The following is a 17,068-nucleotide window of genomic DNA, read 5'->3' as shown; positions in this document are numbered from 1 at the left end:
AAAGGCGGACTGAAAGACGGGACGAGGTTCATTTGTTACAGTAATATTTATACATCACACAATGCCAAAAATATCAATAGTATGCCAAATTTTATATTTATTATTTATTTAAAACTTCTTAAAGTGTTGGTGGAATTCCCTTCATTTTTTTAATTAAGTGCCTCAAACGTTATTGTGTGTATATTGTATATTCATGTACGTAATGGTGCATGAATCATTAAGACTTATAGAGCACCATCAATTCAATGATAGTCTAAATAGGCAATCAAATTAAACGGTAAAAATTCAAGACAACGTTTTAGAAAACGTTTTTCTTATTTCGATTCGAGATAGTGAAAAGGAACCAGCAGTCTAACAAAAATTATGAAAGCTATTAAACATTCTTTTGATATTGTCAAAACCAAAGTTTGAGATAAAGCATCATTTTTATTTATACAAAACATCGTCGCAACACGATGTTCGTTTCACCGCGATCACTGAAAGCAAGTTCAACTATTTATAATTCGTTATTTTAAGCCATCTAAATCCAGTGTTTTAATCTTCGTTCAAGTGTATCTGACACAAATATTTGTTTCGCTCATATTGCGTGTCATCTGTGTCAGATTACCGTTCCTAATATTATGAAGCTGAAGAGTTTGTATAGTGAAACGCTAATCTTAGGAACGATAGTCCATATACCGATATATATACCTATATAAAAATATAGGCTAACTTTCTTCTAAATTATTTGTTCGCCTCTTTTTGTCATATTATGATAATGCTATAATGAAAAGCTCTAAAGAGATTTCCATAGAGGTATCAACAGATTTCATAGGCATTGTTATGGATACTTATCTGGAGAGGTTACTTGAGATGGAGTCTAGTTCGATGAGATCTGAAAAGCATGAAGTTGAAGGGGTATTTGAGGCTATTTTGTACCGATAAAATGTTGCGTAAGCGATACTTATTAGAGTTTAGAATAATACTATTAAAATGATTGCAAAAAACTTAATAAGGTTTTATTAAATTTAGGAGTATATGTAATAATATAAATATTATTATTACTATCCGAATATGATTTTGTCCCATTCGGTGTCGAGACGCTTGGTCCGTGGGGTACTAGCATTATAAGACTATTTAAGGAAATAGCGAAAAGGTTACATCACAGGAGACCGAAGAGCTACCCCGGACAAATAAGTATTATAGTTATTCAAAGGGGGAACGCTGCCAGTATCTTCGGAACCTTGCCTAAAGGGACTCCTTTTAATAATATACTTTATTTATATTTTAAGGTTAGTTATTGTTTTTATTGTTATTTTTTTGTGTCGTTCCTTCTGTTATAATAATGAGTATAACAATAAAGTGTTATAATAAAGTAACGATTCGATTTTTGGCTCACAGCGATTGTTTATATACAAATTGATTGTTTATATGAAATAGAGCTTGACATATGTCAATATACAAGAAGGTTCTAAATTTCCATTGAACAGTTCATTAGCATTAACAGTAGTACTAGTACACTGCTGATAAATCCCAACGTTTTTAATATGTAAGCACTAACAGAACGATAGCATTTTAAATTACCTACCTGCAGATACATAAATCACTGAAGTTAATTGTATGGGACATATGTGCACGGCACTAATTGTTAATGTCGCAATGTTTGATTTGTAATTTACCTTGTTTTTATTTCATTCGAGATTACTTGTTAAAAATTATTATTATTTGCTAATTTCTGATGATCGCAGCAAACGGTTGGGTAAATTAAACGAAAAAAAATAGTAATAAACATTAATAATAATAATAATAAATCGTTTATTTGCAGTGGTACATTCAGATTGATTAATTATAAAAAAACCGCACTATTACAATTTTATAATTAATTAATTAATTAATTAAAATTGTTTGTCGCGAAAGTTTCGCATCCCAGTAAATATTAATGAAGGAAGAGGGTCTTTATGATAACACCTATATTATATAACGCTTTAGCAACTTGCAACACTTATTTAAGTTTTCTTATCTATGGCTGAGTTTTGACTGCGTTCGACTTATACGATATCATTCAATTTTGATAGAACTTGTAGCAGAAGTCAGTTCTCACCGATGAGGAAGCGGGCCTTTGATGTAGGAAGCTAATTTTGTATCGTTTCCTCTCACTGTTGATGTGGGTCTGACGTCACAGCAACTATTACAATGCGTTCTATCAACAATACGCGCTATATCTAGATTGATTCGATAGAACAATGATTACAATTTCAGAATAAATTTGCCAGGCAATTATCGCATTATTAAATAAAAAAACGATATGGCTTTTTAAGGTCTGGGCATCAAACTTGTTTTTTTCTAATAGACAAGTAGGTGAGCTTTTTGTGCCTGACACTCGCTGTCGACTCGTTTGGTCCATTGGTGCACAGCCGAAGATCGAATCTACTACCTCAGGGATAAGTGTGGCGCGCTGACCACTAGGACAACACTCTCTTTAACTAAATTATTACAAAACAATTGTTGTTCAACGGTAAGCTTCGGGGAACGAAAGCTTACGTGATGTACGAATTTTCTTAAATGGAGCGTAAATTTTGGCCCCTTCAAATTGGCTTTTATAAATTGTAAAAAGCTGTTATAAACAGAGATCGTTAGTTCAAAGATGGTTTCTATGGAATTTTTAATTACTAATGTATGTAACGGTTGATTTATTAATAGCATATACAAAAAGACATACATTTTCGTAGAATATCGGTAAGTAGTTTATCGAAGTGGGTCACCCGTGAATGAAGTGATCAACACTGTCGCTTCGAAAGCTGATATTCAAAATTAATTAAAACTAAGGCCTGAGATTTCAAACGTTATTTAACAAGAATGTTTCATTTGAAATATATTTTTGTTGCTAAGAAAACAATAATAGAAAGAACGTCTATTCGTTCTTGGGAGAAATTACTTAAAACTTTAAACAAATCGACACAAGAATGGAAGCATGTAAGAGCTTTTGGGCGCTTAAAGAAGTCATTAAAAATAATAAGACGAGCTTGGTAATTAAAAGTAAGCTCTTCAAAGCTTTTATACTACCTGTACTAACATATGGATCTCAAACTTAGGCGCCTACTAAAGCGCAGCATACAAAGCTACAGGTGTGTCAAAGTCAAAGATCGATGGAACGATGTATGATAGGGAAGAAACAAGTAGACAAACCGCTTTAAGAAAAACAACTAAGGTAATAGATGTTACATTAAAAATAAATAAACTGAAGTGCAAATGGGCGGGGAACATGGCAAGAGGAACAGAAAAGCGGATCAAAAAGAACTAAACCGGTGCCCAAGGTACAGCAAACGAAAATGAGGAAGACAACTTGAAGGTGGATAGAGCAAATTAAAGAAACAGCAGCTGGTACACAGCAGAGAGTGCCACAGGGAGGAATGGCAGGATTCGAAGGAGGCCTTTGCCAAAAAAGGGTACACAGATACCTAAAAGAAGATTGAAATAGGTTTCATTGAAATTTGAATTTAAAAGTATCTGAATTGAAAGGCTATTATCATTATTACTTAAATCTTAGTAAGGCTTCTATCAGCTCCATGAGTTTGATCTTAATCGGAGTGCACGTGAAGTTCAGGGTTCGATTCTCAGCGAAGTGGCTACAAAATATGTACCTATATAATGATATGGTCAGAGGTTTTCATGGGCCACAATACAAAACTCTGTATCGACATTTATAACAACTTACATCTAGACATTCCGTAGATTTTAACTCGTTATTAAGACGTTTGGCGCTTTTAGAACTTGTCTGTAAACATTCGCGGCATTGGTAATAAACACCACCACAATTGAGAGGTTTAATTGCGCACGCGCAGTTTTCAATGACTATTAAAGGTATACAAATAACTGCATAAACTATGTGAGAAATACGTAAATTTATTTTAACTTATTTTATAATTGATTTATATTTGTTTGTGTTTTAGACCCTTCGCCTTTTTTTTATTATATATTTTTTGAATGCCTATAATAATAATTATAATATATATATATACATAATTACTAAAGTCACCAGAACCACTAAGGGGGATACGCAATAGTATGAGCATGTTGTCTTAGCATTTAAATAAAAATGCATTGGATAACCGATTCATTTTTATATTCAAAATTTAAATTGTCTTTCTAGCTTGTTGTATAAAGTCCGTAAAGAAACATTTATCTTAAATAAAATCGATTGAGAATTATTACTCCCAAAATAGAAAACCGAAAAATGGGTATGAAAATGTATTTAGATAATAAGTTATATCATATTAGCATTTATTTGTATTTTTTCTTTATATGCAAGTAGGATGGGCCTTCGTTGCCTGACCAACATCTTCTATGCCAGATTCGCAATATTTTCTTTCGCCATAGTAAATGTTATTTACGCTTATCAAATTTAATATCAATCGCTGCTGAGCCCAGGTTCGGAAACACGCACACAGCTTATATTAAAGTAACTATTAATAACATAAAGGTGATTTTAAAAAAATAATCCCATTTATAATACTTGTCAACACTATTTACAGATTCCGATATCATACATTTCCCTTATATAAATGGGTCCCTAAAGTACTAAACTTATTTCTATAAAACGTTCCCTAAGTTGTAATTGAAATCAATAATATCAGGAAGACTTTGAATTCCCGATAAATTTGTGGGCATATACAAACACAGCTTAAACATATCCAATAATACCACATACATACCGTTACTGATCTTCTAATTTATATTTTAAAAATTATATATTATTCCTATAAATATAAACGTTTTTAAGAATGAGTTATAATAAAATATATATAATTATCTACATCTTAATAGATATTGAACACTATAATTACAAAAGTGAGTTACATATATTTTATAACGATGTCGAACGCACAACGTTCTGTCTCGCAATTTATGAAGTTATTTTCACATTGTTGCCTTGAATAAAAATAAAACTGCATTCACAAGTCGGTAAAATTTTAACCTTTCCCGTCACATTGTTTTGTTATAATTAAAGCTCACAATGCAACACTGTAATACTGCAAAAGGCATATTGTACAAGTCAATTCAGCATGTTCTATAGTGCTCTATACTTGTGCTACGTGCTGATCCCCTGGCAATAATAAGTACCTAACGAGTAGAAAACCATGGAGCTCGTGTACTGTTTGGTGATTGCATCCTAATACTGCATTGACTTTCATAATGATACTTATATTTATTATTGATAAATTAAAGGCCTCAACAATTAAAGCTACGGTTTCCTAGAAAAGCGGTGCCGTTAACATCACTTTACGGTTGTTAATATGCCGTTAATACGGCCGTCTTGCAAATGACAGCACCGCTATTTGACGTTACGGTGACACTCAACGTTCTCTAGAAAAACCTACTCCGATTTATAGACAACGTATGGGTGACGTCACCCAACGTTACATTACGGCCGTTAGATAACGGCAGTTTTTTTAAATATTAGTATCGAAAGTACGGTACTCTTAAACGAATCCAGCAAAATATCGTACATCATTCTTAATTTTTGTTGGTATGTAAAATGTTTAGCAAAAATATTCATTCTCATTTTATTACGACAGAAAGACAATTTGACAGGAGACAAACGAGCACTTTAGTTAAAAGCAAGAACTTTAAGCTTTATCGCAGCTCCATTTGATTGGTGCGTCAACAAAGATCTTATTGAGTTCTGTGAAAACTATACAAACATTTTATGAAGTTACGGAGTCAGTGAAATGTTTGAATGTTTAATAAAATGAATATATTTTGTTGTAACAATTCTCAGGCGAACTTCCTAAAGACATTCCTAAGATGTTTGAGGTATATTGTCATACGTCACCGACATACCGAGCTTACAACCTAAAGTCTTACCAAAATTAAATAGGACATGCATCTAGGGGAGATGTAGCCGTACACATTCTAGTGATACATAGCGCCTTATATTATCAGGAAAATAAATACAATGCAGGCTTTAGTTTTAATGTACCTTCATTGTACCTACAATTTTATTTTTGTTATGTTCCGTAATAGACCAGTGCCGATAATTTTTGAAACCAAAAAAAATTACAGTAGGATGAAACCCATTAGAAAAGCAGGGGAATATGATCAAAATGAAAGGAAAAATAAATTACGGTCAATCTGAGGTCGGGAAGGGGTAGGGGGGGGAGTTTTAAGGGTAAAAAACGGTTTATCTCGATTTCCGGCAAAACTAAAAGTCCTATCGAAGAAAACTAAATGGCAAAGTTGTAGGTCATAAAAAGATCTACAACTTTTGTATTCACACATTTTTCACATAACCTCAAAATTTATGTGAAAAATTCAAAAAACCAAGTTTTTGGTTTTTTATTTCTATCTTTTACAAAAATTTATTTTATTAAACGAAATTTGGTGAAAACTTACCTTATTATGTCCCAAATATACTGTAATTTATTTGATTAAAAATATTTATTTTTTCACCTTATTTTGAATTAATATCGAAAAAACACCCTAATTTTCAATCGAAAATTCTGACGTCAAAATTTCAGCTTTTTTCAAAAAGTTGATGTGCTTTCAGTGCGTTGAAATCTCTACTTTCCTATGGTAAAACAATATATATATATATTACCATAGTAAATCTTCTCGGAAAATGCAAAAAATCGTATGCAGTAACGCCCAGACCCGTCATCCCCTTCCCTACTTCTCTATGAATCTTCTTTAAATTATAATTAGATGCCTATTTATTACTATTTTAAGATAACTTATATATACCTGAGTGACCTAAAAAAAATTTTTAGCCTTTAGATGGGCTAAAATTTTCGTATTTCATAGAGAAGTAGGGAAGGGGATGACGGGTCTGGGCGTTACTGCATACGATTTTTTGCATTTTCTGAGAAGATTTACTATGGTAATATATATATATTTTTTTACCACAGAAAAGTAGAGATTTCAACGCACTGAAAGCACATCAACTTTTTGAAAAAAGCTGAAATTTTGACGTCAGAATTTTCTATTGAAAATTAGGGTGTTTTTTCGATATTAATTCAAAATAAGGTGAAAAAATAAATATTTTTAATCAAATAAATTACAGTATATTTGGGACATAATAAGGTAAGTTTTCACCAAATTTCGTTTAAAAAAATAAATTTTTGTAAAAGATAGAAATAAAAAACCAAAAAGTTGGTTTTTTGAATTTTTCACCTAAATTTTGAGAAAAGTTGTAGATCTTTTTATTGCCTACAACTTTGCCATTTAACATTCTTCGATAGGACTTTTAGTTTTGCCGGAAATCGAGATAAACCGTTTTTTACCCTTAAAACTCCCCCCCCCTACCCCTTCCCGACCTCAGATCGACCGTAATTTATTTTTCCTTTCATTTTTATCATATTCCCCTCCTTTTCTAATGGGTTTCATCCTACTGTAATTTTTTTCACTTTTTATTTATTTTAAAGGCTATCTGCACTGGTCTATAAACGACAATTGTTAAATTAAGTTATAAATTTATACGTCTTGTTTGACAGAATTGAGTCTTTTTTTAAAAGATAGGTGGGCAAACGACATTGAGGACACCCAAAAAGGGCAGTCACTGCTGCCCATTTTTAACCCAAGTTTCTAACATAATACTATAATCTCCTTTTTAAATAATAACGCACTTGGAAAACATCTACAAGTAAATGAAAATCGAAGCTAAGAGTCATATGGCTTGTAATCGGTAATGACCTTTCCTTGGAAATCGGAGTCGATTTAACAAGGTAATAGTCGTATTAGATCAATCGATTGTTAAAGTTGGAAATTTCTTCTCGATAACGTTTAGAATTAATGTCTTAATGTCTCTCTGACATTAAGTTTGTCATTTCACTTAATAAATGTATGCTTCGCAAATATTTATTTAAAGGTTACACATTTGTATATGACATTAAGAAGCTAAAATTGTGCAACAAAACATTGCATTCCAAATAATTAAATTGAAGTATTGATTAAATCAATCAAATATACATTAGAGGCTGTTACTGTGAAGTAAATAAAACTTATTAATACAACCAACCTAAAGCGTTGCAACCCGGTCCTGAGAATACCTAGCTCTGTGTAGTGTATCTTTATTATGTTGACAAAATGTAATTATATTGTGTTAAAGTATTAAGTCAATCATCGCTGGTAAAGTTCTCTTTACGATTTGGAATGTTTCATCAATCGTGACAACCTTTTGGTAGATGAAGCTTCATGTCTTAAAGACTAGAAAATAAAAAAAATACGTGTGGCACTCGGGGACTGCCGCGGTAAAGCTATTGCATAGCATTTTTTATAAACTTATGCAATATAATAAATTATTTATTCTTTGCAGTATTTAAAAAAAAATATTAATTCATTTTCTTTGATATTAATTCAATCTACCACTCTACCAGACTCAGACTAACATGCCTATCCGATCACGCTAAACCGATGTGAGACGCAGTATGAGTTCTGTCCCGCTCTAACGCATATTGGCCGCACCTATATTACGTCATCGTGAGTTAGGTTTATTTCGTTACGGAATTTCTTGATTCGGTCGCTGCGCTCAATACCCGCGATGAAATCTATGCAATAGCTTAAAAGATCTAACTGCTCTATTTTAACTGTAGTAATCTTTCATCTCCTGTCATGTTATGATGAAAAGAGACAGATGACGTCGAAAAAGGAATAAATCAATGTTACTTACGTTGATCACGACTCTCTCGCATAAGTCGTGATCATGATCAATCGGCTCAAAGGTGACGACACCGCCTTGAGGCGGCTTCCCTTGTTCTTCTTCTTGGTTGTATAGTTTTGGCAGCGACCTGTTAACAAAGACACTTATGAAGCACATATATATAGATGATTAACTTACGCTATGATAATATATATTGAGTAGTAGTTATTTTAGTATATTTGAAATGTATCATTTGGTTTAAAATGATAAAATTATCTATTTTATATATTATATATATAATAATATATATATATAAAATCTGTTAAAATGAGTGAATGTATTTTTTACTAATTCTTAGATTTAATCCCTTGAATAACGTTTGAGTACGACTTTATTTTAGGTAAGTACAAAGGCTCTTATGGATACCTAATACAACATAGATGTTATACGTATAAATCAGCATAATTCAGTAAAGGATACATAGAAAAATGGCTAAGGTCCTTAGTCTTTATAATAATAATATGAATTTCTCTTTTACACTGATAACAGTTTATTTAAAACTATAATTATAACATTTTGTTAAAAAGTTATGCGCAAATTACACATAAAATTACAGTTTAACAGAATTTAAACTCGCTTGTAAAATAGTTACGACTAAAACCGATTCGTTTACGAAATCTCAAGCCATCTCAGAAATTTTCCAACTACCCAGTTGAATTCTGCAAGATAAAGCAATTTCCTCCGTTATGTACAATGTAAATTCTCTTTGAGCAGGTCCTTGTTTGCAACAAATATTAATTTTACTCGCGTCTAACTTACCTTGGGGAGCGTTCAAGTATTACGTAACGCAATTTTTGGAGATTATTGACCCCCCCCACCCCCATGTAACTCGCCGAAACGTTTTTCAGTACCCAAGTACAGTACTGTACCCAAGTATAGTAAAACGTTTCGTGACCACCTAGGGACTCTTTAGTTACTATTATGTGGTGTAAGTCAAAAAAAATATTAACAATAACGCGTAATTTAATCCCCGCCCCGCATCGTAACGTTTTATAAAAGAACCCCCCCCTTCCAAAATACGTTACGTAATACTTGAACGCTCCCTTGGCAAAAATATATTTGAAATTACAGAATTTCACTCGGTCATTAAATCAATACAATAATTGATCTGGAATGCCGGATTTATAGGTCTGGAGGCCTTGGAGCAACAAAGGAGTGGATGCCTGGCTTCAAAATGTATTCCAAATGAAATAAGCATGATTTTTTAGTAGATTGTTACAATGTGTAACCAACAATAGATTATTTTATTATTAAAGTCTCTATCGTGGCAGCCCTCGTTGTTATTTGACTCGCGCTAATCCATGTTAAATTAAGTAACCTGCCATAATTTATAATAACAACAATTGCTTGCTTGCTCGACAAGCTTAAGTGTTCAACACTCAAAAACTCCAAAGCTTTTTATCAATTTTCCCCACAAACGTTTGTCGCACACTGTGTACAGTCTTTCTAAAGTTTTGTTTGCCGTTTAACAAAGTCTTCTTACATTGTTTTTCAAACTGGGCAATTCCAGCTTTGTATCATTTTCTTTTTAGGCATTTCCTCATAAAAAATAACTTTTTATTTTAACTATCAATGGATTTTTCCATTGAATAGTGGACTCACGATTAACAAAATATAGCTCTTTTTTACGTTAAATTAGGTATTAAATAAAAAAAATACTTTTATTTAAATATTTTTTTGTCATATGCAACTAGGTTCTAACACTAGAGCCACGCAGTCAGGAAGAACAATATTAATTAGCAATTTAAGGCTTTGATCTTAAATTAAATATCTATTATAAATCGCAGCGCGTCACAACACTACCTTTCAATACCTTTGAGTCGACAGCTGTCAATGTGTGATATTTATTTTCTACAGTTAACATTAATTATATATAACAAAAAAAAAATGGTGATAACGTCATAAGAAAACATTGATGAAAAATAATTAGATTTATGATTTTTTTATAATAATCAAAGAACAAATATATGAGATTATATCGCTATTTCAATGTTTAAAATTATTTACCTTTTTTGCTGCAATAGATCTTGTAATAAACAATGGAATGCCGCTCTATCTATCTCTATCGCTTGTTCCGCGCTCTCGCTTGCACGCTCGCCTCAGGCGGAACATGACAATGAGTTATGTTTTTCGGGCGTTCATCAATTCATAAGACGTTATCACGAAAAAAAAATTTGCTAAAGATTTAGCCAAAAATGGAAAATAATAAAAACAAAAAGGTTCAAACACTTACAAAACTTGGAAAGAAAAAATCTATAAAAAATATTAAATATATCTAAGTAATACCATATTCGGCTGTGTTGTGTGATTGTGTGAATGTGAGGGTATGGTTGTGGGGTATGCTTATAATGTACATAGGTTATTAAGCGCTATATATTTCGCTTTATCTGTTAGAATGGGTTCAGCATCAGAACACGGTAATCAAAGCAATTGTGATCCCGGTTCAATATTTATTTTTTTTATACCGCGCGATCCCAAAGCGACAGAACTTCAAAATTGCATAGAAAATCGTTTACCAACGCAGAACGCAACAACACAATACTAAGCTAAATTATAAGTGAAACATTTTGGTATGAAAATTCCTCATACTAACCAAATTTAATCAAAATGTGAAATAGATAATAGGTTTAACAGGTCCGTTGAGTTGTTGGAATTGGCTGTGATTGTCAGTTAAGGTAACATGCATCGACATGTTTTCGAGGTAATTTATCCTCTGTCTGAACATTAAACATTCTGATACAGACAGGCAGATTTGTAAACATGTTACGGTTGCGCTGATTTCTCCATTCAATGGCAATTTACTTATGATTTCCAAAATTGAATGAACATTACGAAACGATATGGTGTGTGGAGTTTAATTGATGCGTTAACATTGTATTTTAAATCGTGTGTATTTAAGTAGAAAAGTTAGTTTAAAATGTTGCATAATATTTTCAAAAATTTTAATTTAAGACAAGAATTGTTAATTTCTATTTTGGGTTTAGTTAAGAATTTGAAGAATATGCTTAAATTTTTTAATCTGACAGTGAGGCTGAGTACCTACCTTTAATGCTAAGACTGAGAACTCAGAAAAAAATATTTTCTACTCTTCTAATACCCAGAATATCAGCGATATAGTAATATAACCCAAAAAAACAACAAAGGTCTATAAAACTCATAATTATCTATACAAAAAAACTTACGTTTTCATATAAAAAGTATATATTTTACTCCTCACAATTTGAGGGTATTTACATAAAATGTGAGAGGGTATTCGATGAAAACACAGTATTTTAGTTCGAAAACCTAAAATAATTTTTGAAGTGAAAACTTCTTTAGCGGCGTGGTACACTTTTTTTGAAATGGGTAAAAAATGTTAAATTTCGCGTCAGGACACGTGACCTGATCGAAAATATAAATTGTCATGTTTGTGTACGACAATAAATAAATATTGTATTCTACCACATAAATGATAGTACTTTTATACGGATAATTAAAGCAATTCGTGCAAAATTATTCCTTAACCATTCTAAAATATCAAAAATGCACAACGTTAATTTTCAAGTTTTCACTTCTGCTGGCACTCCCGGAGTGCAACCCGTCGTTTTTATTTAATGTAATTTAATGAAATTAGTTAATTTGAGCAGTAAATGTTGTTTTTTAATTATAATGATAATGAACGGCACGTCGATGGACGTAAGAAATTGTAACGAATTTGTATTCCACCGTCACAAAAATTTCTGTATTTATAATAACTAAATAAAGAACACCATTATCATGCTAGTGATTATAATCTATTGAGATTATTAAAGATATTTAGGTATTCACACGAAAAATATGAATTTAAAAAACGGACTAAAATAACTTCCTAAATGTAAGAAGTATTAATAAACGTAAGAGGAAAAATTTGTTTGTAACGAAATACTTAAGACCTATATCGAAATATCTTACATTATCATTTTCCTGAGTATTTATTTCCGAAAAGAATTTCAAAACTAAATCCGAAGAAAAATTTGAACTAAAACTGTTGACTGCCAAAGTTAAATGTTACGACTGACGCTCAACTTGACCAAGAAAGTAGAACGAATACGTATAATTACACATCGACGATTGATCTTGACAATTTAATGGGTAGGGCTATTACTGAATACAATATGTGGGACTCAAAAGGGTGTTTGTATGCACTTTATTATTTTAACCTTGACGTATTTCTTTATACAGTGTGATTTTTTAAGGAACGTTGAAATTATTATTTTCAGGATGTTTTACATATTAACAAAATACGCATCTACAATATTAGTGTAAAAAATGTTTTTTTCAGCACTTGCAAATTAGCACTCTTGTATTTAAGCAACGCATGTCAGGTCAAGATGCTTAAAATTAGTCACTGACTTAAAGATATTAGACAAGTGTGTTTAGAGACACGGCCTTTAGAGAAGCTACATGTAGTACTGCATTTTTAATAAAGTGCACGCTACGAATTTAACAAAGCAAAGGGCAGTAAGGCATTTAAACTTCAAAGCTTAGGTAACCGTGATAGGCAAGACTTTTCATCTAACCTTTTAGTTAATATAGTAATTTATAATTATAATAGGTATAGCATGACAAAAAATATCTATCGTAATCCTTCTATACTTTTTATTCATACAGCATCAATGATTTGAGGTTGTCTTCTTTATCCAGAGTAGAACATAAAATTCTATAGATTCTGTCTTAATCATTCGTTGTATATTTGAACGTTGTGTAAATAAATGTTCGCGATTTGAAACACTATAGCTGTGTGAAAAACAGTCGCATGGCATTGAACTAAAGAAATAGGTAAGGTATTATCATTTATTTAAACAACCACTTATAAAACGTCTAATATTTTATTCTTTATTGAAGTTCCATGTATGCATTACTATAATTGTTGTTACTAGAACAGCATTTCATTGTCAACGCATATTTAATTATATGGAATAACATATTTGTAACATATGGACATATTCTTTGTGGTAAATAATAAATGTCCCTGAAAAACATACATTAGTATTCGCAATTTCAAACAATAAATGTGTGAATAAAAGTTCAAGAAACAGGTGCTTTGATTTTACATTTATAGAACGTTTAATATTTTATTCTTTACTGAAGTGCCATGCATGCATTACTGTAATTGTTATTACTAGAACAGAAATTCAATGTGTTAGCTTTTAATATTTATTTAATTTAATTCTAAACATTTTTTATGAAACATAGTCTTAAGAATCTTGCTACAAGTGCGCATGTGCAATAGTTACTCATTTGAATCGTTCTGTTGTTTACGAATTGACTCGAACAACTGCTAGAAGTGGGATGGTCGGGATGGAGTTGGAATGGATTATAAAAGAGTAACACATGCGCACGGGCAAATCCTTTGTTCATGTTTGAAGTTATAGAGTTTACGTAAAATCAGTGAAGTGAATTATAGTGAAGTCATCATTGGAGTGTTTAATTTCCTACTGTTTAACTAGCCCTTACAATTGTTATGTATTTAAGCTATTTCATAGATTTTAGCGGCTTTGAGCTCGGCGATCGAATCAAGAAATTCCGTAACGAAAATAAAACCTAACACACAATGACTTAATATAGGTGCGGCCAATACGCGTTAGAGCGGGACAGAACACATACTGCGTCTCACATCGGTCTAGCGTGATCAGTGACGTAGCGCAAGCGCGTTAAGGTCGATTTACATCAAACGAGCGAATGCTCATTCTATCCCCACTACATCAAATTCTTCTAGTGTAAACAGGCGTAGAGCATTCTTTCGTTGTTCTTAGTGCGTTCGCAAAGATTCTATAGAATATTCTAAGAATGCTCGTTCGCTTGATGTAAACGGCGCAAGAGCGCGCGAACAGTTGCTTAGATCGTTCTAGCGTGTTCGGACGTGCTCGCGCCACTGAGCGGTCTTTTCAAAGCGTTCTTGTGTTCTAGCGATTGCAGGAATCGAGTCTCTAAAATTCGTACTTGATTTTCGAATTTTTTCGATGGTCAGAGATAGTAAATGATCAAAATCCTCCGGCGCCATTCTACAAAAGTTTTGGAATTGTCCACTTTCTTCTTGTTTTCGCATATCCGTCATTGTTTCACCTACATTATCCAGTATCCTTCGATGCATTAAATTTGTAACCCACCAACGTCTCTTCCTTCTTTTATTTTTGAGTTTTCGCGACAAAATAATAAATGCAGCACTTGCAATAATGATATCGCTGTCAGAGTCAGACATAACGAAGCACTACCAATACTAACCACAGAATTGACACGAATGAGCAAAGAACATTCGATCTAGCTTTTGGTTACACTAAAAGATTACGAAAGAATGCTCTTGTTCTAGCTCTAGCTCTATGTTCGTTTGATGTACATCGATACCTCTAGCTTTCGTTTACACTAAAAGATTACGAAAGAATGCTCTTGTTCTAGCTCTAGCTCTATGATCGTTTGATGTAAATCGACCTTTAGATTGGGACAGAACGCATACTGCGTATTCATATCTTATCGTACGCGTTTGCATGAGACATACTATATAGGCGTGTTAGTCTGAGTCTGGTAGAGTGGTAGATTGAATTAATATCAAAGATAAAAAAAAACTTATTAAACTTTTAGTCTGATCACCTCTGAAGTCTGAACACTCCCCATGGTAAATGCGATAGAAGAAGCAGAGAGATCCCACATCTGTAAGCAACGCCAAGGGATTAAGCCGCTCGGAAAGTAGCTGGTCGTCGACGATTCGAATCGCTCTTCGTGGAATACGGTCAAGCCGAAGGAACTGGTACTGGGGAGCTCCTACCCAAAGGTGAGAACAGTACTCCATGAGGGGCTGAATTTGCGCTTTATAGTTGCAAGGAGCGCTTAGAGGCTAACATAGCATTTCCTCCAAATGACCGCGAAACTAAATCGATATCTCAACGCGTCATTCTATATGTCAACGCCCAGTATCCTAATGCTACCTGAGGCTTTAAGGAGAGTGTCATCGAAGAGAGGTGTAGCGATACAGGATGTTTTTTTAACGGAAAACATCTCACTCAATAAGTTAAAAATTTGACATCTAGACCTTTTTAGGATCTCCTCCTCAGCCTAAGCCTCCTTTTCCGTTTTTTTCGCCTTTAAATAGGGCAGACTTGGCAGGCGCCATGCCAATGTACCCTCTGGCTTTTTTCTCTCTCTCTTCCTCTTCTAGTTGTAGCAACTTTTAGTGGAGTCCAAACTGACGACTCGCTGATTGTACTGTCTCCAAAATCGCCACTTCTGGTTCGTTTGCGAGAACTCCAGAATGCTGACCATGAAGATCGCGAAGGAATCCGATTGCCTCCCAGCGTTGGACGTCCGCACGTCGACTCGATGATCGTTAAACACGTCCATTGAAATACAGGGCACTGGCGTAATACACAGACTGCGCTCGCCTGATCACTGTCACTTATTTGAATTCTGTCAAATCCGGGATTATTGGCCTCATCCTACGATCGCATGTATCGTGTCCAGGACACATGCGATCGTAAGTATAAAGTATAAATAATAAGTCAGTAAGTTTATCCTTGCTCTCCTCGGCGTAAGCGTCAGAATCATGAAGCTTGCGCCCTCCAGACTTTTGCACCGGCCCTTGAGAGCAGGTGGCGAGATTTGACCCGAATGGGGTAGCCGGAAGAATGGCCACCTCTATGTACGTTTCGTTTCAACATGATGCTAGCTTGCACCACAATTACTAAGCTTATCACGTCAAGGCTCGGACCCCGCAGGCTGGACATCTGAGATGGGGAGACATCTAACCTGGTTTTGGTTTATGAGTTATATACTGTTTAAAGTGTCTTTTAAAAATATATTCATCGATAAGCTTATTAGTATTGAAATTCCACTTTGAAAAATCGTGTCATAAAAATAGATTATAAAAGCTAGTAATAAAAGCTAGTAAAAAAAATAAAGCACATACTATAAAGTATGTTATTCAGTAAAAAGATTTCCACGCTTGAATATATTTCACATAATCGCTTCGACGGTTTCGTTCCAGAGGATTATTCAGTTCGCTTAACATGATCCAATTTACCTTCTAAATGCCTCTAATAGGCCTACCCAAGTGCTTAAAAATCCTTTCATTAACTTGAATGATAAATTTCGGGTATAAAACTAGCCATTCTTATATATTGTCTGGGCTATATTTAGCTCGCAAGTCCGTTTGACCGAAATGGTTATAGGATTATAAAATTGTATAAAATTCTTATGGCGCTCTGTGCCATATTTTTCGTCTATCGAGCAACCCACGCTTTTTCACAATAATACCAGTATTTTTTGTTCATTACCATTTTCAGCCTAAATTAGGAATTATTTTTCACTTTTTAGTTTGACGTGCTTTAAAAGCGTCTTTTTTAGTTTTTTTAAACTATTATTTATTTTTAATTTTTTAGTTAA

General features: G+C 33.2%; 1 protein-coding gene across 11 annotated transcripts in view; it reads right to left on the bottom strand.

Annotated features, from left to right (window-relative positions):
* Positions 1–17,068, bottom strand: part of LOC125062290 (potassium voltage-gated channel protein Shaker) — a 197,330-nt gene that overhangs the window by 21,299 nt on the left and 158,963 nt on the right. For all 11 annotated transcript variants that reach the window (XR_007119234.1, XR_007119230.1, XR_007119229.1 and 8 more), the window contains one exon: positions 8,645–8,762. Coding sequence is in view for 5 of the 11 variants with exons in the window: in XM_047668091.1 (XP_047524047.1) it covers positions 8,645–8,762 (118 nt within the window). In the remaining 6 variants the exon portion in view is untranslated. The remainder of the gene's footprint in view (positions 1–8,644; positions 8,763–17,068) is intronic.

This window comes from Pieris napi, chromosome Z (genome assembly GCF_905475465.1).
Source record: "Pieris napi chromosome Z, ilPieNapi1.2, whole genome shotgun sequence".
Classification (NCBI taxonomy): domain Eukaryota; kingdom Metazoa; phylum Arthropoda; class Insecta; order Lepidoptera; family Pieridae; genus Pieris; species Pieris napi.
Note: the sequence above shows the minus strand (reverse complement) of the source record. Positions and strands in the feature narration are given on the sequence as shown.